Source organism: Ailuropoda melanoleuca, chromosome 3, assembly GCF_002007445.2.
Source record: "Ailuropoda melanoleuca isolate Jingjing chromosome 3, ASM200744v2, whole genome shotgun sequence".
In the NCBI taxonomy this organism is placed as follows: Eukaryota; Metazoa; Chordata; class Mammalia; order Carnivora; family Ursidae; genus Ailuropoda; species Ailuropoda melanoleuca.
Genome location: NC_048220.1, coordinates 122,454,782 through 122,478,301, shown reverse-complemented (window position 1 = coordinate 122,478,301; position 23,520 = coordinate 122,454,782). Strand labels below are relative to the sequence as shown.

The 23,520-nt window shown below is 41.0% G+C and overlaps 1 protein-coding gene across 1 annotated transcript in view; it reads right to left on the bottom strand.

Moving 5' to 3' along the window:
• Positions 1 to 20,245, bottom strand: part of GOLPH3 (golgi phosphoprotein 3) — a 58,478-nt gene extending 38,233 nt beyond the window's left edge. Inside the window, exon 1 of the mRNA XM_002919909.3 lies at positions 19,992 to 20,245. Within this exon, the coding sequence (XP_002919955.3) occupies positions 19,992 to 20,216 (225 nt within the window). The 5' untranslated portion in view covers positions 20,217 to 20,245. The remainder of the gene's footprint in view (positions 1 to 19,991) is intronic.
• Positions 20,246 to 23,520: the final 3,275 nt, after the last annotated feature.

Below are 23,520 nucleotides of genomic sequence, written 5' to 3'. Positions count from 1 at the left end.
TTTTCAGGGAGCCTGGGTGGTTCAGTCGGTTAAGTGTGTGCCTTCGGCTCAGGTCATGATCCCAGGGTCCTGGGACTGAGCCCCACATTGGGCTCCCTGCTCAGCGGAGAGCCTGCTTCTCCCTCTCCAGGTCCCCCCTGCTTATGCGCTCACTATCTGTGTCAAATAAGTAAAATCTTTAAAAAAATAAGTAAACGAAAATTTTAAAAAATAAAAACTGTTTTCAAATAAATAGAAGGATACAAGAGAAAATTAAACTCCCCACCTCTCCTCCCTCCCCTTCCATCCTCACCCAACTCCTTCAAGGGTTAATTTCTACTAACATTTCAAACATATCCTCCCCAAATTCTTTTTTCTCAATGTGCACATAGTCATAGCCTGCCACACACCAAGTGCCTACTGTATGCTAGAACTGGATTGGGCATTTAATGGTACACCATGTCTAATCCTTAGAAGACCTTATAAAGTAGGCATTATTGTTCCATTTTCACAAGATAATGAAACTGATAAGGAACCTGCCGCAGTTACTGAGTGGCAAAGTAGGAACTGAAACTGGTCTCTCTAGCTCCAAAGCCCTGGCTCTGTTACTCTGTCTTGCCTTCCAAGACCTATTTGTTTAATGGGTAATCTAGGTGTGCTTCACTTGAGCCCCATGAAAATGAAAGAAAATATTAGAGTAGTCCTTCTCCTCCCCTTCATCCACAGTTTCAGTTACCCATGCTCAACCACCTTCCAGAAGCAGATAATCCTCCTGACTTTATTGTCAGGTCAATAGTAGTCTAATGCTACATCACAATGTCCCTACTCATTTACCTCACTTCATCTCATCATGTAGGCATTTTATCATCTCAAATCATCCCAAGAAGAAGAGTGAGTACAGTACAATTAGACACTGAGAGAAAGACCATATTCACATAACTTTTATTACAGGATACTGTCATAACTGCTCTGTTATTAGCTGTTATTCTCTTCCTGTGCTTCATTTATAAATTATCACAAATATGCATGTACAGGAAAAAACATAGTATATATATAAGGTCACGTTCTATCCAGGGTTTCAGGCCTCCACTGGGGGTCTTGGAACATTACCCTGTTACCCTGGAACATTAGTCCATAAGGGAGGACTATTCTACTCATTTTTCTTTCCATACCTGCCACTGATTACTTCAATACCAAAAACACAAAACTATGTTTGAGGACAAAGTGACTTCCTCTCAGACAAATGAATTTTTAACAGATCCACAGCAAAATGTACACTCATTTGATCAGTGAAGTGTTAAAAAATCTATTTAACAGCATATTATTAAGAAAACCTAACTATAGTCCCAATCTTAATTCTTCTCTAAGAAGCACTGAAAGGCTTACTTAATAAACACAATACAAAAACAATTCAGTTTACAAAGCTGTTTTCACATAAATTATCATCTCATCTCAGAATAACCTAGTAAAATAGTATCATTTTACATCTGAAAAATCTGAAGTTTAGGGGCACCTGGCTGGCTCAGTTGGTGGAGCACGTGACTCCAGACCTCGGTGTCTAGGTTCAAGCCCCACTTTGGGTGTAGAGATTACTTAAAAATAAAATTAAAAAAAAAAAAAAGACAAGACAAATCTGAAGTTTAGAGAAGAACTACGGCCACGTTCACACTGCAGAATCAGCAGACCTCTCTCACTAAGCCACAGCGCTGTGACTCTACAGTGCTTTCACCACTACATCACACTGGCAGTATTTTAAGTAGAGGACATTTTGTAAAGTATATATAGTAACAAAAGCATGTTAAGTTTTCTATCAAGTCATCATAACACATTTGTTTCTTAGATGCTGGTGTGTGCATGATTTTCTAGCAGAAAATCAATCCCATCTGGGAGGCAGAGACACAAAGTTGTATAAAATAAAACATATTTTTTTAATTCTTGAAGAAAATATAATTTTAATTCAATAAACATCTATTAAGTGCCAAAACATCGCTAAGCAGAGACAAGACAGAAGGCACAGGATGGAAATAAAAATTATAATTCAATATGAATACTAATATGAATAAAATGGCAACCATTGATTCCTTCATTCCAAAAACATGCTGCTATAAACTGAACTGTGTACCCCCCAAATTCCCATTTTGAAGTCCTAACCCCCCATGTGATGGTATCTGGAAATGGGGCCTCTGGCAGATAATTAGGGTTTAGATAAAGTCATGACTGTGGGGCCCTCATCAGAAGAGACACCAGAGATTTTGCTGTGTCTCTCTGCCATGTGAGGACACTGCGAGAGGAATCTCACCAGAACCCAACCATGTAGGCACCCTAACTTCAGACTTCCTGACTCCAGAACTGTGAGAAAATTCAGTTTAAACCAATTCTCGGGGCACTTGGGTGGCTCAATCGGTTAAGGGTCTGCCTTCGGCTCAGGTCATGATCTCAGGGTCCTGGGACTGAGCCCCACATCGGGCTCCCTGCTCAGTGGGGAGTCTGCTTCTCCCTCTCCTCCCTGCTTGTGCTCTCCCTTGCTCTCTCAAATAAAAAAAAAAATCTTTAAAAAAATAAAAATAAAAATGAATAAATAAACCAATTCTCTTGGTATTTTAATTCTGGATGCCCCAGGAGACTAACACATATGCATAACACCTAGAACACACTAGGCATTGTGGCAGGTGTTAGGTACACAGCAAGGAAAAGGGATGCAAAAGCAACTAATATTGCCTAAGGCGTCAGAACAAGATGAAAAGAGATTCAGCTACACATCAAAAGATAAGAACTGGCTGCCAGGTAAACAGAAAGAAGAACCTATATAGGAGAACCTGCTAATACAAACATGAAAGCCTGAAAGTAATACTGCAACTTCCTGGCCATTAGAAAAATAAATGAAGGTCCACAATGTACACACCTATTAATTACAGTACATCAAATAATACATTCTATAACACAGTCACTGCAAATAATGGGACACCACATTTCTCACTGTGCCATCTGAATTTTTTTCCATGAGTACATACCAAGTAAATGTGTATTTACTAACATGGGAAGGTGGTCACTATATATCATTACAAGAAAAAGGGTTACAAAACTACTGGAATGAGATCTCACTGGTTTTAACTAAAAAATAAACATGGGCAAATTCATTTAAAATAAGACAAAGAGAAGAATATAATCCAAAATGTTCCCACCCAACTTCTATCACCTGCCTTGCTCAATCCGTTTTCCACCCACAACTTTTGTTGCTGCTGTTGTTGTTGCTGTTAATGAAGACTGGGTCTATCACTCCCCAAAATCCTTCAAAGGTTTCCCAATTGCACTCAGGATACCACACAAAATCCTTAACCTGACTTGTAAAGCCCTGTGTTGTGTGTTCATCATCTCAGGCCTTTCTCCCCAACACCCCATGCCTGCCTGAACCATTTTTCAGTTCCTTAAACCAAGCCAAGCTGTCTTACCTCAGGGCCTTGGAGCGTACTCAACTAATCTGTCTTCACTGGCTGTGGCTCCTATTCATTCTTGGTCAGCCTAAATATCATTTCCTTGAAAGTTCTTCCCTGTATCCTCCCCCCACACCTACTCTCTCATAGCATATATATGCAAATTTACGTGTTCATACACATATCTGTCTTCCCTAGTACAGTGCCTAACTTCATAAATGTCCGTCAAAGGAATAAAAGTTGAACTGTGGATTTTATTTTCTACCTCTTTTACCACAAGGAGCACAGACTTGTACAAGAAAGTAATTAGGATAATATTACGACCCTAATAGTTCTTTAAACTCAAACCAATCACCTTCTTTCCTCTAAGCTTTAATGGTAATTAAATCCTATTAATTCTTCTATAAAAATTATTTTTCTGATCAAGCCTGTGCTCTCAGCACCCAAGACCCAGGTACCAAATTTCACCAATTCTAATAACCTCAAGCCTACTACCAATATGCCTGCCTCCCGCTTCTCTACCAATTATTTCCTCACGAAAAGGAACCATCTTTCTAAAAATCCAGTTTACACATTATTGCTATCTTTAAAATCTCCACTGCCTCCGGTATCATTTCCAACTTATGTTTAAAGTCATAGGGTACTAATGACTTTTTGTTTTCCCTATTTCACACAAACTACCCCTCATAACTTAGTTCTCATTATTAGACAACAGATTTTCTTCTTTAGCTGTGTAAAAGAACATCATTTTTAGAAAGATGACTTTTCCCATACAGTTATTTTCATATATACCCTGTCTAGAATGTTAGTTTCCTGTCGAGTGACATGTCACATCTCATTAAATATTCTGCTCAAAGTGTTCCCTACCATTTCCAGCATTTTTCTCTGGGCACACCCTCAACTGCAGGTCTTCTTTACGCCACTCCCCACAGCACTCAGCAGTCCTACCCTCTCTACCAATGATGAGAGATCACTTTTCCCTTCCTCACTGAAATCTGGACAACAGCCCACAGGAGGAACTCCTCCCTTCAAAGGAATTCTCTTACCAGCTATTAAGATGGTAACACATTTTCCACTATAGGAACACGAAAAGGCTGCTACTGTTCCACAGACTAGGCAAAAGCATCAGGCAAAATGTGATCTACAAAATCTGGATGTGAGAGAAGAGTCACTTCACACACCAAATAGTGAAAGAAACCACATAAAAATACAAACCCTAGATCTTCATTTCAACACAATTCTACTGAAGGGAAGTAAAGTTTCTAATAACAAAGTTTATAATCACAACACATCTACAAAGGTATGGGGAAAATAAAGCCATGATGACAAATGGCAATGTGTACTCACTGGAAGAGACGGATGGAGGAAAAGGAAACCTAAGAGCTTGGGAGCACAATTCCCAAAGAAGGAGAATATACTGAGGTGGGGAAGGGGGTTAACTTGAAGCAGAAGCCCCTTCCCCTGTTAACAGAAAGGAAGGAGTGGTAGATAAAGGTAGAAAGGGGGAAGACAGGTAAAGGAGGCCTCTATTTATATACAGACTCAGAGCAAGGACGGAGTAAAACAAGAGACTTTAAGGGAATGGTGAAGATTTTAAACAGTCACTGGGGAGAATCAATCCAGGGGAGAATAAGAGGACCGGAACTAAGGCAGTGGCCTTGAAAATGGAGAGCAGAAGACAAATTAAAAGAATGCAGACTGAGTTACCTACTGGATATGGCTAGTGAAAGAGAAGAAGACTATGGAGTCTGACCTAAGCAACTATGTGGCTGGAGGGGAATGGACTCTGACAAGGAGTAAAGGAACAATCTTAGGGGAAAGATGAAGCTCCAAATCTCCATTTCCAGTCCAGACACACCTCCTGAACATCAAACGCAAATCTGCAACTGCCTACTGAAGCATTAAGGTATAAATACAATACATAAGGATAGGTATAAATAATTGGTTACTGGATCTCTCCTGAATTGCTCTTTTTTCCTTCCGAATTTCCTAAACACAACCCCAACCCAGGACAAATGAGCAGGCAGCTTAAACAAAGACAAGTCAACAGACTTCAGGAGACTGTCTGAGTCAGACTTCTGAGCTGCTTTCAAGGGCTCTAACTAACCTTTTAGGTAGATAGATGGGTTTTTTACTAATTTCATTTTCAAAAACTTACAGCTTGAACAAAGTTGAAGGATTCACACTTCCTGATTTCAAAACTTATTACATAGCTACAGTAATCAAAACAATGTGCTACTGCCGTAAAAACATACAAACCAATGGACTAGAATAGAGCCCAGAAATAAATCCTTGCATGTATGGTCATATGATTTTTGACAAGTGTGTCAAGACCATTCAATGGAGAAAGGACAATCTTGTCAGCAAATTCTGCTGACAAAACTGGGTATCCATATGCAAAAGAATTAAGTTAGACCCTTACTTTATACCATACACAAAAACTAACTCAAAATGATCAAAGAACTAAACATGAGAGTTAAAACTATAAAACTCATGGAAGGAAACATAGCAGAAAAGCTTCAAGACATTAAATTTTGAAATGGCTTCTTGGATATGCCACTAAAAGCACAGGCAACGGAAGAAAAAAAGAAAGACGTAATCAAAGTTAAAAACGTTTGTGGATCAAAGGACACTACCAACATAGTGAAAAGCAACCCACATAATAGGAGAAAATATCGGCAAATCATGTATTTACTAAGGGATTAATATCCAGAATATAGAGAGAACTTCTAAATCTCAACAACAAAACCACCTGATTTAAAGAACAGACAAAAGGTGGCGCCTGGGCGGCTCAGGTGTCGCCTTTGGCTTCGGTGATGATCTAAGGGTCCAGGAATTGAGCCCTGAGTTGGGCTCCCTGCTCGGCAGGAAGTCTGCTTCTCCCCCTCCCTCAGCCACTCTCCCTACAGGAAGTCTGCTTCTCCCCCTCCTTCAGCCACTCCCCCTGCTTGTGCTCTCTCTCTCCCTCCCTCTCATTCTCTGTCCAATAAATAAAAAAATCTTTAAAAAAGAAAAGCAAAAAAATTTAAAAAATAGGCAAAGACTTGAATAGGCATTTCTCCCAAGACAACAAACAAATGTCCAATAAGCACATAAAAAGATGTTCAACATCACCAATCATTAGAGAAATACAAATCAAAACCATTTAACACCTGTTACAATGGCTATCATTCAAAATAAACAAACACACACACACTGGCCAGGACAAGCAGAAACTGCAATCCTTGTGCGTTGCTGCTGGGAATGTTACATGGCCCAACCACTGTGGAAAACAACATGGTAGTTCCTCAAAACATTAAACACAGAATTACCAGATGTTCTAGCAATCCCACTTCTAAGGTATCTAACCAGAAGAATTGAACCAGGGACTCAAACAGACACTTGTACAACAATGTTCAAAGCAAACTTATTCACAATAGCTAAAAAGCAGAAAACAATCAAAATGTCCATCAACAGATGAATGGATTAACAAAATACAGTATATACATATAATGGAATACTATTCAGCCTTAGAAAGGAATGAATTTCCAATATATGCTACATGAATGAACCTTGAAAATATTATGCTAAATAAAATAGACACGGAAGGACAAACACATGATTGCACCTGTATATGGTACCCAGGAATGTCAAATAGAAATAGGAAGTAGAATATAGATCTTCCTCAACAAAATATCCCACTGAGCTGAAAATATAATTTTAAGTTGAAAATGCATTTAATATACCTAATTTACCAACATCACAGGTTAGCCCAGCCTACCTTGTACATGCTCAGAACCCTTAAAATTAGCCTACAATTGGGCAAAATCTCTAACAAAGCCCATTTTATAAAAAAGTATCCAATATCTCATGTAATTTACTGAAAACTGTACTGAAAGTGAAAAAACAGAATGGTTGTATGGGTTCAGAATAGTTCTGAGTATATCAGTTGTTTATTGTTTACTGTCATGATCACAGGGCTGACTGGCAGCTGCTGCTCACTATCCCCTGCCCAGCATAAAGGGAGAGTATCACAGACCACATCGCTAGCCTGGGAAAAGATCAAAATTCAAAGTACAGTTTCTACTGAATGAAAATCCCTTTCACACCATCATAAAGTCAAAAAATTTTAAGTCAGACCACTGTAAGTTGGGGATCATCTGTAGCGGTTGCCAGAGGCTAGGGGAAGGGGGGAAATGAAGAGTTAGTGTTTAATGAATGAATGCCTGAACGTCCTTAATGCCACTGAATTATACACTTTCAAATGGCTGAAATGATAAAGTCTGTGTGACATATATTTTGCCACAATGAAACAGTTAAAAATCAAAAACCTACAGCCTTCCTTTTACTCTTTCAGACCTATCAGTTACAATTGAGACTGTGGAATGGAACCATTTTAATGTTTCTAGTCCAGCAGTCAGGACACTGCCCAGATCATTAAAGATCCTCAACTTATTTGAGAATGAGAGATGGATGATGGATAGACAGATTACTTTAAGTTCAAACTCAAACGCTATAGTTTCTAAACACATCCACTATTTTATGAAAATCACTCCAATGTACATTAAAACAATTTTCTAATCTAAAATTTCAGAGATGCATGGGACACCTGGCTGAGATGCCTCCTTAAAAGATTATTTGTGACAATCAAATGAAAGTTAATTCCAAAACCAATTTCCAGTCAGCTTCAAACTACTTTGTGAACAGAATTCTGCTGCAAGCCCCAGTTCCCCCATCTTTCCTAGAATGGAATGCCCATCCTTCTGTAAGTAGTATAATACCCAGCTCAACTCCCCTCTGCTCCTGACAGGCTCCTGGACAGCCTCAGCCTAATTCACTTCCTCAAACTAAAAATGCATTGTCTCCACTACTAAGTGGCACTTAGGATGGTGCTACTTTATGCCGTTACTTTAATTCCTACATGCCTTATCTCTCCAGTACTAGACTATAAACTTGTGAAGACTAAGACTTTTCTTGTTACTTTATTCCTAGACTCATTAACAAAAAGTCTTGCACAAAGTATAATTTTGTAATTTAGTGCAACTTTGGAAATTGTTGTTCCCACATCTCCCCACTCTCAACACCTCAGGGAAAGGGCCTCGTTAGTAGCCAAACAACCTACAGTGAGGAAAAAATGAAAAATAAGTTAAAAGACGGGAAACAAATAGGAAAATCTTTTTCAATGAAATAAAATATAAAAGAAAGGACTGTGGGTCAATGCCTTCTCCAGGGAACCTACCATCCTAAGAGAAGATCCTGGCCTGGAAGTCAGGTAGCAGGTACCAGAACACCTGCGGGGGGGGGGGGGGGGAATTNGGGGGGGGGGGGGTGGTAATCAAAAACAGGTGGTAGGACCACAGGAAGGTGGGAAGAAATGGTGATCACGGGTTAGAAGAGGAATGTTCTACTAAGCCCAACAAAGTACAAGAGGGTCAAGAAACAATAAAAATAGGAAAATATTAAATACTATAAATTTTAAGTCACTTCTGGAGGCTAGGTATATACCCATTTGCATTTGTTCAGTACTTTGCTGTTTTCAAAGCACTTACACTTATGCCAATTCACTAGATCCCTATAATCTAGAGGTTACGGGACAGCCCACAAATGTAGGCCCATTTCTGGGGGAAAACTGAGGGTCTAAGAATTCAAATCATTTATCCTGGTTTTTCTAACTAGTCAAGGGCAAGACAGGGAGTCAAGAACATGGCACAGTCTTTTGGCAGCTGATCCAAGGCATCCCCACTATGTCCATACTCCACTTAACATGTACTTGCATTAAAGGCAGCAATCTATTTTATGGAAATCATACGTCTTCTACATAGACCGAATGCTCCTTGAGGATAAGAAATTTTTCTTTGAAACTCCACCGCCAAGAAGAGACTGACATACAGAACGTGTTCAATAACTAGATTAAACTGAACATATGGACACTAAACCTGCTTCCATTTTATGTAATACAGATCCAAAAATTAAAGGACAAGCTCAGGGGCGCCTGGGTGGCACAGCGGTTAAGCGTCTGCCTTTGGCTCAGGGCGTGATCCCGGTGTTGTGGGATCGGGCCCCACATCAGGCTCCTCCGCTATGAGCCTGCTTCTTCCTCTCCCACTCCCCCTGCTTGTGTTCCCTCTCTCTCTGGCTGTCTCTATCTCTGTCAAATAAATAAATAAAATCTTTAAAAAAAATAAAAAATAAAATAAAAAAATAAAGGACAAGCTCAATTCAGTGAACAAACTTGAAATTTAAGTTCAATTCTTTTTTTTTCTTAAAGTATTATTCTTAAATGTTATTTTGAGCTTGTTTTGTTAATATAGCCTAAAACCTTAACAGCTGTGTTTAAGAAACTGAAACTAGAAAATGAAATCAGAGTAAAAATAACCATTAGCAATTTATATGCAGTCCCTTAATTTCCAGCCCCTTAGACGATACTGGGGGGCGGGGGTACACGCAGAGGGATAACACACAAAACTTTACCTACACATTAACCAACAAGAATAACTTTGATCTTAAAATTTCACTCACAACCTCCTACAGTTGTATGCTAAAATTGTTCCTCCTCCTACTGAACTAGAAGCCAAATTTCATTACAATAAAAATTCCTATCAGCATTTTCTAAACCTCAGGTAAGAGCACATTAATATCTTCAATATTGATTCATTTCAGTGTTTCTCAACTTTTTTCCATTATTGCTCACTAAAGAAGCTTTTTCAGACTTTTTTTCCTAACCACTTTCTCCCCCATGAAATTTTAATAAAATGGATACACCATCTGTTTATATGATCTATGTGTATTTATGCTTATACATAAAAAGAGTAAGAACTTTTTACCGCCAACCACAGAACCAACTTTCACTCCCTTAGGGAACACAATACCCCCATCAAAAATGCATGATTTACTTAATAAATTCTTATTTAGTAATATATGCCAGGAGAATATTCACTACCAAAAAATTCTAGAACAGCAACACAATTTAGTTTCGTAGTTTACTATGAGTTTTGACACACAGAACTAAAATAAAATGGGCCTGAAGATAGAGATCTTCTTTCTAGTGTTTGTACCTAGCCAAGGGTCTGGCTCAGTAAATATTTGACAAACGCATCAACACTGGTAGAATTTTAGATGTGGTAGTTACACAGTTTATGATGTCATTCAACAAGATGACCAGACTACAGAAATATCAGCTTCCTATCTCAAATCTCAAAAACTCAAATCCAATTCACTGCAACCCTAAAAGCTAGAGTTTTCTGTAGTAAGTTTTCAGGAAGAAAAAAAGGGGCCCCCAGGGTGGCTCAGTCGGTTGAGCGTCTGACTAAATTTCGGCTCAGGTCCTGATCTAAGTGTTGTGAAATAGGGCCCTGCGCTGGACTCTGTGCTGGGAGTTGAGCCTACTTAGGATTCCCTCTCTCCCCCTCTCCCTGTCCCTCCCCCAGTCTTAAAAAAATAAAAAAAGGCAGGGGGAGTGCCTGGGTAGCTCAGTCATTAAGCGTCTGCCTTCAGCTCAGGTCATGATCCCAGGGTCCTAGGATCTGAGCCCCCCATCAGGCTCCCTACTCAGTGGGAAGCCTGCTTCTCCCTCTCCCACTCCCCCTGCTTGTGTTCCCTCTCTTGCTGTCTCTCCGTCAAGTAAATAAATAAAAATCTTAAAAAAAAAAAAGTAAAAAATTTTTTTTAGATTAAAAAAAAAACCAAAGCAGGGCACTTGGCTGCCTCAGTGGGTGGAGCATTCAACTCTTGACCTCAGGGTTTGAGTTCAAGGCCCACAATGGGTGCAGAAATTACTGGGGCGCCTGGGTGGCACAGAGGTTAAGCGTCTGCCTTCGGCGTGATCCTGCCGTTTTGGGATCGAGCCCCACATCAGGCTCTTCTGTTATGAGCCTGCTTCTTCCTCTCCCACTCCCCCTGCTTGTGTTCCCTCTCTCGCTGGCTGTCTCTATCTCTGTCGAATAAATAAAATCTTTTAAAAAAAATTACTTAAAAATAAAATCTTTAGGGACGCTGGGTGGCTCAGTCGTTGAGCGTCTGCCTTCGGCTCACGGCGTGATCCGAGAGTCCTGGGACCGAGCCACACATCAGTCTCCTCTGCTGGGAGCCTGCTTCTTCCTCTCCCACTCCCCTTGCTTGTGGTCCCTCTCCCGCTGGCTGTCTCTCTCTGTCAAATAAATACATAAAAACTTTAAAAAATAAATAAAATAAAATAAAATAAAATCTTTAAAAAAAGAAAACCAAAAAATTAAACTAAAACAAACAGTTCCTATTCAGTAATTTTCAACCTTCTGGTTCACTAAATGCTGAGAATATGATGAAAGCTATATCCTCTTTCTCCAGAAAAAAAAACAATTGCAGGGTACTCAGAGTTTCTAAACTCCATCTGTTAACTTCAATTTAAGAACCTTTCCATTAATATAATATGTAAACCAAACAGTTTATTAAGTTTAAAAATAAGTTAATTTTTTAAAATTTGAGTTTTTAAGCTTAAAAATGTATTTACCAGAAGCATTCTTTCTAGTAATATTATGTACTTTAATCATGATTGTATTCTTAAAGATCAGAGGCTTACCAAACAAAAAGAGAAGCAACTGTTTTCTATATATACCTGTAATACCTAAATTAAAACCTCAATATTTACTAGGTTGCATGATAACACTGCGCATGCTACTGAAAAAGGCAGCAGTCTTTCAAGCTTTCATTAAAGAAACCTAAAGCCACAGACATCAATTTCAAAATGAAACCAGACTCCTACCTTTGGCACTTGTCATTATACTTATTAAATGAAAGAAACACGGGATAAGCACAATCTCTTTCCGTTGCTTTAAAAGGACTCACATGAAAATAGAATGACCTAAACAAAGACTATATAGCAACTCTGAATGATATCATTTACTTTGATTAATAGCACACAAATTATGGTGATAGAAAGTAGGAAAAGTCTGTGTGGATATAGAAGAGTGCTGGGCCAAAAATGTACCAGGACATAACAGGAAAAGCATGATTTAGGTCTTTAAGACTTACACATAAGCTGACACTTACGGTAACAGTTTATTTCTTTAAATATCAAATATGTCAAACTTTAATCAAAATAATTTCCAAGTAAAAAAAATTATTCCAAAGTGTATCATTGAAGCATCATTTTTATGATATATATCAAATGATCTAAACAGAGACCATCAGATGGTTTAAAATTAACAAACACCAAATATTTATTGATAATTAATAAATTAACAATTAATCAGTTATGTAATAGATTATCAAATATTAGGATGGCTTGTAAGATTAGTGAACATGTTGGCCACATTGTGAAAGAACCCCAAAGCACTGAAAATGATTTCAATAGTATAAAATCTTGTTTACAAGGTACAAATGGGGGGTGCCTAGGTGGCTCAGTTGGTTAAGTGACTGCCTTGGGCTCCAGTCATGACCCCAGGGTCCTGGGATCTAGCTGCCATTGGGCTCCCTGCTCAGCGGGGAGCCTGCTTCTCCCTCTTCCTCTGCCTGCTGCTCCCCCTGCTTGCGCTCTCTGTCAAATAAATTAAAATCTCTGTGGGGGGAAAAAAAAGGTAACAAATGGTTTGATGAACTCCAAAAACTAATTTTTGAGATCCTGTGTGTCTTATACTGTGTACATGCTATTAAATACACCTGAAAAAATAAATGAAAATTCAATCTTTTAAAAATATGAAGAGCATATTATTTGTAGTAATAAAGAAATCAAAAAATTCCAAAGCTCAGAAGACTTTATTTAAAAGTTACGAAAATCTGGGGCACCTCGGTGGCTCAGTTGTTAAGTGTCTGCCTTCGGCTCGGGTCGTGAACCCAGGGTCCAGGGATCGAGCCTCGCACTGGGCTCCCTGCTCAGAGGGAGGCCTGCTTCTCCCTCTCCCAGTCCCCCTGCTTGTGTTCCCTCTCTCTCACTATGTCTCTGTCAAATAAATAGAATCTTAAAAAAAAAGTTACTAAAATCTTAGCACATGTTGAAATTCTGAATATCTGCAGAATGGATTTCTAGTTAACAAATCTAATATGCAAAGATGGTATGTATCACTGCAAGCAGAAAAAGATTTTTAAACAAAATTATATATCTTGATAAGTACTGTTTCAAAATAGTGACCTTAAGAACCTTATTCCAAAACTGGAACATCTCTGTGATCAATCTTTGGAGCCAGTTTAAAAGCCACAAAAAAGTCAGTTCCATCATTTTAGTTACTTAACTATTTTATAGTATTATTCAGCTGAAACACCTACTTATTTTTCAACATACAGGGTGAAATTATTGCATTAAGGTTCTTGTCTACAAGCATTAGAATCATTAGTAATAGAATGTGGCTATCTTTTAAAATAACTTCATTTTTTTAAGTAATCTCCACACCCAACGTGGTGCTCGAGCTCACAACCCCAAGACCAAGAGTCGCACACTCCACTAAGCCAGCCAGGTGGCCCTTAAAAAAAGACTTTAACACAAGGATCTTGAAAATTACAAAACTGAAAGGTGCCTGAAGGGATGCCTGGCTGGCTCAATTAGTAAAGCAGGTGACTCTTGATCTTGGAGTTGTGAATCTGAGCCTCACGTTGGGAGTAGAGTTTACTTAAAAACAAACAAAAAAACAAAACAGAAAAGTAGGGGAAAGGTACCTGGAAAACCCACCAATGGACTAGGAAGAAAAAAGCTCAAAGAACCATGGCAGAGAACAGTCTGATCCACCCACTGGCACCACTTGATAGGTCTCCAAAAACCCCACAACCTGTTCCGCTATCAAGATCAAAAGCCCTGGGAGGAAGTATCTGATTGGAAAAGCCTAGGTGTGGGGGTTGCCTGCGTGGCTCAGTCGTTAAGTGTCTGCCTTCAGCCCAGGGCATAATCCCGGAATCCTGGGATCAAGCCCCGCCCTGCTCCGATGGGAGCCTGCTTCTTCCTCTCCCACTCCCCCTGCTTGTGTTCCCTCTCACTGGCTGTCTCTCTGTCAAATAAATAAATAAAATCTTAAAAAAAAAAAGGAAAAGCCTAGGTGTGACTGCACCACAAAAGGGGAGGGGTAAATGCTTCAAAAGGGCATCCTACAGCTACACACAATGGGGGAAACCCTATAAAAGGAAGTGAAAGAGAGGTAAGGAGCAAAAGGGGACACAACGTAGTGGAGAGTAAAATAATAAATGTCCACAACGGTCCAATCAGAACCATGGGAGAGAATGATTTCTCCATTTTAAAGAACTCTGAGGCTCAGGGGGTTTAAAGAATATATGTAAAACCAAAGATATGTCTCAAGACAAGGACTACCACACCTCTTTCCACTTCTACTATTCCACAGGCACACTCTAAATTATACCTGGCCACTTAAAATAATTATACGAAGATCTGCCACCAATGAAAATATTTAAAGTATCTAACACCCAAGTAAACAACAGAAGCAGAAACACTCATAAACACAAAGAACAAACTGGTGGTTGCCAAAGGGCAAAGGTGGGGGGATGAGTGAAAGAGCTGAAGGGGACTAAGAGTTACAAACTTCCAATTATAAAATAAATAAGTCAAGAGGCGCCTGGATAGTTCAGTTAAGTGTCAGACCCTTGGTCTCAGCTCAGGTCTTGATCCCAAGGTCCTGAGTTCTAGCCTGGCTCGGGTTCCACACTGAGCATGGAGCCTTCTTAAATAAATAAATTAAAACAAAATAAAATAAGTCAAGGGAATAGGAAGTACAACATAGGGATCAGTCAACAATATGGTAAAAACTTTGTTCGTTGACAGATGGTAACTAAACTTATCAAGGTGAACACTGTGAAATGTTTTTAACTATCAAATCACTGTTATACAACTAAACTAGTATGTCAACTATACTTCAATTAAAAATTTTTAATAGGGCTGCTTGGGTGGCTCAATGGGTTAAGCGTCATCCTGGGATCCAGCCACACACTGGGCTCCCTGCTCAGTGGGGAGCCTGCTTCTCCCTCTCCTGCTCCCCCTGCTTGTGCTCGCCCTCTCAGTCAAATAAATAAATATTTTAAATAAATAAAATTAAAATTTTTAATAAATATAATAAATGCAATAATGATGTCCCGAAGAAATAACGAAATAAAATGCAAAAAAGAAAAAGTATAGGACACCACTTATTTGAGGTAATTCTCTATGAGGCATTCTGAAAACTATACTGACTCTGGAGGCATCTATGGAAAAATCAAAGAGTCAGGGAAAGGAAAATATTTGACCCACCGGCTCCCCTTCCCCTTCAAACATAGGGGGAGATTACAGGAATCTTCCTAATTTGGAAGTTGAATTCGTGTTTAAACCTATCGGCCATCCTTGCTGTGGCCTCTGAAGATTTACTTCACTATCTGTGTCATTGATACTCTGTCCAGACTGAGCACCGGAATCCCCAGAAAGGCCTATGCATCTGTATTTTAATAAAAGCCACAAAGCAAAATCATTGGTAAAAAGTGTAAAATGTGTACCTAAATCCAAAAAAGAAGAAAAGAAAAAATTCCTCACAATGACTTTAGAGTCACACCCAATAGGTAATCTGGGGCCAGACCATCTGCTTGTTGGCAAGCTAAGACTTCTGTTCAGTAAAGAGAGGAGAGGAGGGACACTAGATTCAGAATATAAGTCAATGTCATTTTTAAATATTGTAGATTACAGATGTGTTAAAGACTGATAATTCAAAGAAAATGAACAAATGACACCTACACAATACAGATGAATATCACAATGCAAAACAGAAGATGCAAATAGAAGTACAAAAATGAACAAAATTATTCTACGCTGAATTCTAAAGTAAAGCTAGTGGCCACCCTTGAGGAACAGGCAGTAACGAGAAAGGCATCAAGTGGGGCTTCTGGAAAGTGGTCATGCTCTGTTTCTTGATATAGGTGCTATTTAAAAGTTGTGTTCAGTTTGTGAAAATTTATCACACTCACATGCACTTTCCTGTACACATTATTGAACCAAAAATATTTTTAAAAAGCCATATCTCAGTTTTTTTTTTTAAGTCAAAGTAAGCAGCGCCTGGGTGGCACAGTGGGTTAAGCATCTGCCTTAGGCTCAGGTCATAATCCCACACTCCAGGCTTCTGCCCCTCCCCCTGCTTGTGCTCTCTCTTGTGTGCACTCTCCCCCCAACAAGAGTAAATAATATCTTTAAAAGAGAAAAGTCACGGGGCGCCTGGATGGCTCAGTCGTTAAGCGTCTGCCTTCAGCTCAGGGCGTGATCCCGGCGTTATGGGATCGAGCACCGCATCAGGCTCCTCCACTGGGAACCTGCTTCTTCCTCTCCCACTCCCCCTGCTTGTGTTCCCTCTCTCGCTGGCTGTCTGTCAAATAAATAAATAAAATCTTTTAATTAATTAATTAATTAATAAGAGAAAAGTCAAAGTAAAACTAATTTTCACCATTCTACAATTTCTTTACACTTTTTCTCAATTGTTTGGATTCAAATACAACAGCACACACACACACACACACACACACACACACACACACACACTGCATCTACCATTAATGACCAGCCTCACCTTAAAATTAAGGTTTTAAGAGCACTCAAAGATAACAAAGATGGATGCTAAGCTAAAGCAGTGAATTTATTAAGCTATATACTGTTCCTAAAGCTTGGAACTTAGTATCAAACAAAAATTAAAATCCAATACTAACAAGCATAAATGGGCTCTAGGTAAGAGTAATCCTGACCTAAGAAGACTGATACACATTAAAGACACGGTGGGGGGGGGGAATCTCCCAAAACTTATGGAGAGGGTGACAGGTTTGGTTATTAGTATTGTAAAGATGTGAGGGCAGAAGCATATAGGTTAATCCCTAAAACCTAAATCTAAAGCAATGCCAAATCCCAAGCCCACCCACCTCCACTTCAACTCCCTGCCTGCAAAAGGGGAAATAAAAATTTTCTCTATGTGACTGTTGAAATCAGCAAGAAATAGAACTGGCTAGTGTCTGGACTTCACCCCTGATAGGGCAAAGTATAGCGGCTCCTGAAATAAACACAACACATGGTTTCAATTACCTGCCACCAAAGAAATTTAAATTGTCTGCATTTTTTTAAGATTTTTTTAAGTACCATTAAGCTTCAACAAATTCTTTAGATTATCTTCATGAAAACCAAGCACAGAAACATAGCAAGTCAATATGCTTTAGCTTAACCTTTCCAGTAACATATACTTGAGGAAAAAAAAGGGACTTTTTCATCATAATTTCTCACTTAAAGTGACTCAAATCCAAAGCTAATTTTGGTTTTAGTTGGGGTTTTTGTTTCTCGGTTTTGTTAAGTTTTAGTTTTACGCACAGGACATATCCACATAAAAAACGATCAAAAACTATAAACCAAAAAATTTATACAGGAATATAAATGACTTGCTTTCTTCATTTTTCTGTATTTTCTAAAACGTTATTTTTGTTCCAAAGTAAAAAGATAGAGACTTAAAGAAAAATGTTTATTACCAAGATTCTATCTAAATTGTGAAGCCTAAAAACTTGGCAAGTTGAATACTTCCTAAAATCACATTTCTAGGACACTCTACGTCAACAGACCATCCCCAACTTAACAATTTTTCAACTTTATAACTGTACAAAAATGATACTCCAAATTCTGATCTTTTCCTGGGCTGGTGATATGCATACAATCTGCTAGGCACAGCCACACGATCACAAGCGTAACCAATACACTTACAATCACTCTCAATATAGCATTCAATGAATCACATGAAATATTCAACACTTCATTATAAAATACGCTCTGTGATAGAGGATTCTGCTCAACGTTCTGAGCATGTTTAAGGTAGGCTAAGCTAAGCTACGATGTCTGGTAGATTAAGGGTATTAAATGCATTTTGAACTTAAAATATTCAATTTATGACAGGTTTATCAGTACATAACTATCACAGGGGCGCCTGGGTGGCACAGCGGTTAAGCGTTTGCCTTCGGCTCAGGGCGTGATCCCGGCGTTATGGGGNAACATAACTATCAGAACATAACTATCCCTGACTCTTTGTGCCTGGGTGGCACAGCGGTTAAGCGTTTGCCTTCGGCTCAGGGCGTGATCCCGGCGTTATGGGATCGAGCCCCACGTCAGGCTCCTCCGCTATGAGCCTGCTTCTTCCTCTCCCACTCCCCCTGCTTGTGTTCCCTCTCTCGCTGGCTGTCTCTATCTCTGTCGAATAAATAAAAATAAAAAAATCTTTAAAAAAAAAAAAAAAGAACATAACTCTCACAAATTGAGGAAGATCTGTAGGTTGTTTTCCCAGGGAACAAAAAGGAATCTTACAGTCTGCTTCCAAAACTCAGTAATTAATAAGCATACTGAGCCCCTTTCATACCCACAGGGACCTCTTTTCAAGTGATCATTATTAAAACATGCAAATGGAAAACCTAGACACTACAAATTTTAATTCACTAAACTACTAAATACCAGGAAGTCAGAGTCCATATAAAACTCACCTGTATCTAGTAAGTTTTGGTGAAATAAGACTAAATTGTATTATAAAGATTAAATTTTTTGCCCACCTTTGTGAATTGGGAAAACTTCTGATTAAAAATCAAAACAAAACTTGGATATTTCTATATTTTCTATATCTGACTCTCAAAATGTACTGTTTGTAGATTCCATGCTGAGATAAAACACGCTTCTAGAACTACCTCACCGCATGTGATTTATAGAATATCCATTCATCTCGCTGACTGGCTGCAAATCTCTAAAAATAATCATTTTGTAAATAAATGGCTATGTGATGAAGCAAATATAGGAAAACTTTAATGACAGAACTTAAAAGAATATACAGATGTCCACTTGAGCATTTTTCTTCAACTCCTCTGTGTGAAAATTCTCGTAAGATACTAAGGTGAAAATCTTTCGAAATCACCACACGAAGACAAATCTATAACAACTTTAATCTACCTATGGCTGTGAGATCTTTCATCAAATCATAAACCCAGCATTTTAAGCACCCCCCAAAAAAAGTCCTTCCTTAAGATGGCAAGGTTTTCTGGAGACTAGTCAACTAATAAAACATAAAAATGATACTAAAAATAATCTCTTACCTAAAGCAAGGTTACCTAGGAAGTCATTTTCCAGGAGGTGTCATGAGAATTTTGTTGGACTTTTAACTTTATGAGATGTAAAACAACTTTTGCCTCCATTACCATTTCACCGAAATTTTTCAAAATTCCAAACGATATATCTTAAGTTTGGTTGTTTTTGGGGGGTTTTGTTTTGTTTTAATCTCCCAAAAAGCAGATCCGTGGAGCCCTCCCAGGTCCTAAAACCTGCAAAACCCAAAAGAGTTCGAGACGCTGGTGCTTCCAGGTGTTTCACTCTTAACGGGCAGTCTCCAAGTGGGATTGTACCCTGGGATCTACACGGGTTAAACAGGCGGAAAAGGAAGAAAGGCATACAGACCGCCAGGGAGTCAAAACCAAGGAGTGACTGTCTAAGGAGGAAGGGAAAATCCAAGCAAACGTTGCAGAGAGATCTGGAAGCACCGGGCCAGCTGGGCGCTCAGCTCAGGAACTGGGAGGGCAGACGCGCAGAGCCGGAGGCCGGGCTCCCGCCTGCGCCAGTGTCCCGCGCCGGCCACCAGACTCCGGCCGCCCCCACCCTGCCCGCCGCGCCCGCACCTCTCGGTCCTTGAGGCCCAGCAGAAGCACCTCCTCCATCAGGGTGAGCCGTGTTTCCTTGGAGTCGCCCTTGTCGTCGTCGTCCTGCTCGTCGCGGCGGCCTTGCGCGTCGTCCTCGCCGCTGCCGCCACCGCCGCCGGCCACCCGCTCCTTGTCGGCGGCGTTGCGGGAGGCCTCGGTGCGCCGCTGCACCAGGCCCGAGCTGCGCTGGGTCAGCGAGGTCATGGCTCCCGTCGAGACGCCAGGCCGAGAGGGACGAGGGACCTACCGGGTCTCCCACCTCCTCCCCCTGCGGCCCCCGACCCGGGCTTCCGTGTTAAATCCCGGCTCCGGGGCGACGTCCGTTGGCAGCTGGGCCGGGGGCAGTCATGGGGAGACGGGTCGGAGCGAAACGCGCGGGCCGGGCGTCGGCGAAGCGGAAGAAGGGCTCTTCCCTCCTGCGGACGCGGGCCCCGAGGCAGCTCGAGCTCCTAGGTAGAGAAGGAGGTGGTGGCGGTGGAGGTGGAGGCGGCGGCGGCAGCGCCTTCCCAATATGGCGGCGCTGGCTGACGTCACCGGAGGATGTGGCACAGCCGGCGCGGGGCGGGACGGGAGGGGGCCGGAAGCGCCGGGCGGGGACCTGGCGGCGGGGGCGAGGGCAGGGATCCGCCCACTATGACCCCTTCCCTTGCCCTGGGGTCTCCGCTGGCGCTCGCCGCGGCTTGGCGTCCCTTGGCCGCCAAGCCAACGGTCCCCCTCCCGTGGATCGTGACGTGTCCTCCCTTCGTCCGCCTCCCCCTTCGCCCCTGGAGAAATCGGGCCTGCAGCCAGAGACTGGCGAGGCCCCCCACGAATGGGGGAGCCGTGGCTTTGCGATGGTGGACCCCGCTCTGCCTCAAGACTTGCCCTTACCTTCCCAGACACCACCATCCTCGGAGTTGGCCCCGGGCGGGGGGAGGGGCGGAGGGGAGGGGGAGGGGGCAAGGGCCCCGTCTTGGAGTCCGGGGTACCCGAGAGACGCAGGAAGGATTTGCTCGCCTCTGATGGAGCGAGGAGAGAATTCGCTGTCTGCCCACGCGCCCTGACCCTTCAGAAGGAATAACTTCATTTAAACGGCTTGAAAGTGGACTTTTAGTTTTTACTATGTGTATTAAAGAGAAGTTAGAACAAATTGAATAGTTGCGTTATAAAACTTTTTCCTCGCTTCCCGACTTGTAAAGTGACCTGGCGCGCAGTGAGTACAGTTAGTGCTGTACCCGTCAGTACACTTGACCTTGACGATCTTTTTATAGAGACAATAAACCCGTTAGGTTTCATGCCACGTCTTTGTACAGATTAAATCTCCCCCAATTTTATTACCAGGTGAAATCCTCTTGTGCTTGACAGTTTATGCAAGTTATGTTATAACGTAGATGTCAAACCTGAAAGGGAGTTTGGAGGGCCGGAAGGGTGGAGCTTATAAACAAAACATCCAGAAATGGTATCGTATGCCATGCGGTGTTATTTAAAATCAACAGTGACCACAGGCTGTGGCTACAGAATGATTTAGACGGGAGAAATATATTGTTGTAACAGGACTTGAGCTGTAATAAATGATAAACAGCCACAGTAAAACTATCCCGTAGAACATTCTCGCTACAGAGTTCTCCCTCCTCCACAAACCCATTATCCAAAATTACTGGCCGCACACCACCACCACCCCAAACCCTGGAAAGTGAAAATGCTAAATCTGAGGTGGGGAGGAAAGAGCAAGGTGAGCGCAAAGTAGACCCTCCCTTTTTCCTATCTTTCAGGGCAAAGGACAACTTCACCTCAACCAATTTTTCCCATTCACATCCTGTTCAACGTTTTTTTTTCCTTTTATTTCTCTCCCAATTCTTTCCCAAATAACTTAAAATGTTTCTTTTTAAAAGAAATGTAATTAGGGGCGCCTGGGTGGCTCAGTCATTAAGCACCTGCCTTAGGCTCCTGTCATGATCCCAGCATCCTGGGATGGAGACCGGCAACCGCCTCCCTGCTTGGTGAGCCTGCTTCTCCCTGTCCCTCTGCCTGCTGCTCCCCGTGCTTGTCCTCGCGCTCTCTCTCTCTCTATCTGTCAAATAAATAAATAAAATATTTTAAAAATAAATAAATAAATGTAATTAATTATTTGTTTAGTCAAATACATATAGTTCAAGGAGTATAAAAATAAATTTTGTGAAAAATCTTCCTTCCAGCCCTGTCCCTGTTCACCCCGTTGTTTCCCTCTTCTCCTCCCCTGGTGGTTTCAAAATGCTTCAACAAATTCTCTGATACTCCTCTCAAAAGAGGAAGCCTAACTCCCTTTGCCTTGAGCGTGGCAAAGGACTCAGCGACTCTTCAAATGAGTAGAAATGTGGCAGGTGTGACAGTGTTTGACTTAGACTAAATCATAAAAGTCTGCAGCTCCTTTTCTTGTGCTCCCTCTTCCTCTCCTTGTCCCTCTCCTCTGTCTCTGAGAGAGGCCGGCTGCCATATCATAAACATTCAAGCAGTTTTATGCGGAGGTCCAACTGGGAAGGAACTGAGGCCTCTGGAGCAGAGTAGTAGGAGTGAGCCATTCTGGGAAGCAGATCTCCCAGCCCCAGTCAAGTCCTTAGTTCACAATTGATTGCAATCTCATGAAACACTCTGAGCCAGTCAGTAGCACCTAGCTAAGCCATTCCTGAACTTCTGAGCTACAAAAAACTGTGAGATAATAAATATTGGTTGTCTTAAGATGCTATGTTTAGAGTCATTTGTTATGCAGTAATAGGTATGAAATTACTTGGGTGCTTATACAAACAAATTTAAATGACAACTAATAGTATTGTTATGAAAATCGGGGATGTGAAGCTGGCTTGGTCAGTAGAGCATGCAACTCTTGATCTTGGGGTTGTGAGATGGAGCCCCACATTGGGTGTAGAGATTACTAAAAATACATAAACTTTTTAAAAAATAATGTTGTTATGAAAATCAATACAGGGATACCTCACTAAAGTGGAGGTGAGGAGTCTGGAAAGGGGAGGCTACAAGGCGGAGCCAGCCCGCTCAACCTCAGTTACAGGGAGAATTGTCAATCTCAGACCCCCAACAGAACACTCCTCAAAAAGAAAGGATTATCAATTCCAGGCCCCAACAGGGAAAAGATGTATATCACATCTCCTTCAAAAAATCCACTACCTCTGCAACTCAGACGGTGAGAAACCATCATCACCCTATTGCTTTTCTCCGGTAAACTTTCACTTAAAACAACCCCTCCCTGAGCACCTCGGTGGTGTATTCCATTGAGTATGCCACTCTGGGATTTGGCTCTGGTCATGATCTCAGGGTCATGGGATCAAGCCCCATGTCGGGCTCCATGCTCAGCTCAGAGTCTACTTGAGATTCTCTCCCTCCCCTCTGCCTCATCCTCCCTCTCAAATAAATAAATAAAATCTTTAAAAATAAATACATAAAACAATCCCTCCCAACTTCCTCCTTCTCCATAAAATAATATTTTTCTCTCTTTGGTATGTTGGACTTGCCTATGGTTGTGCCACAGCTTACATGT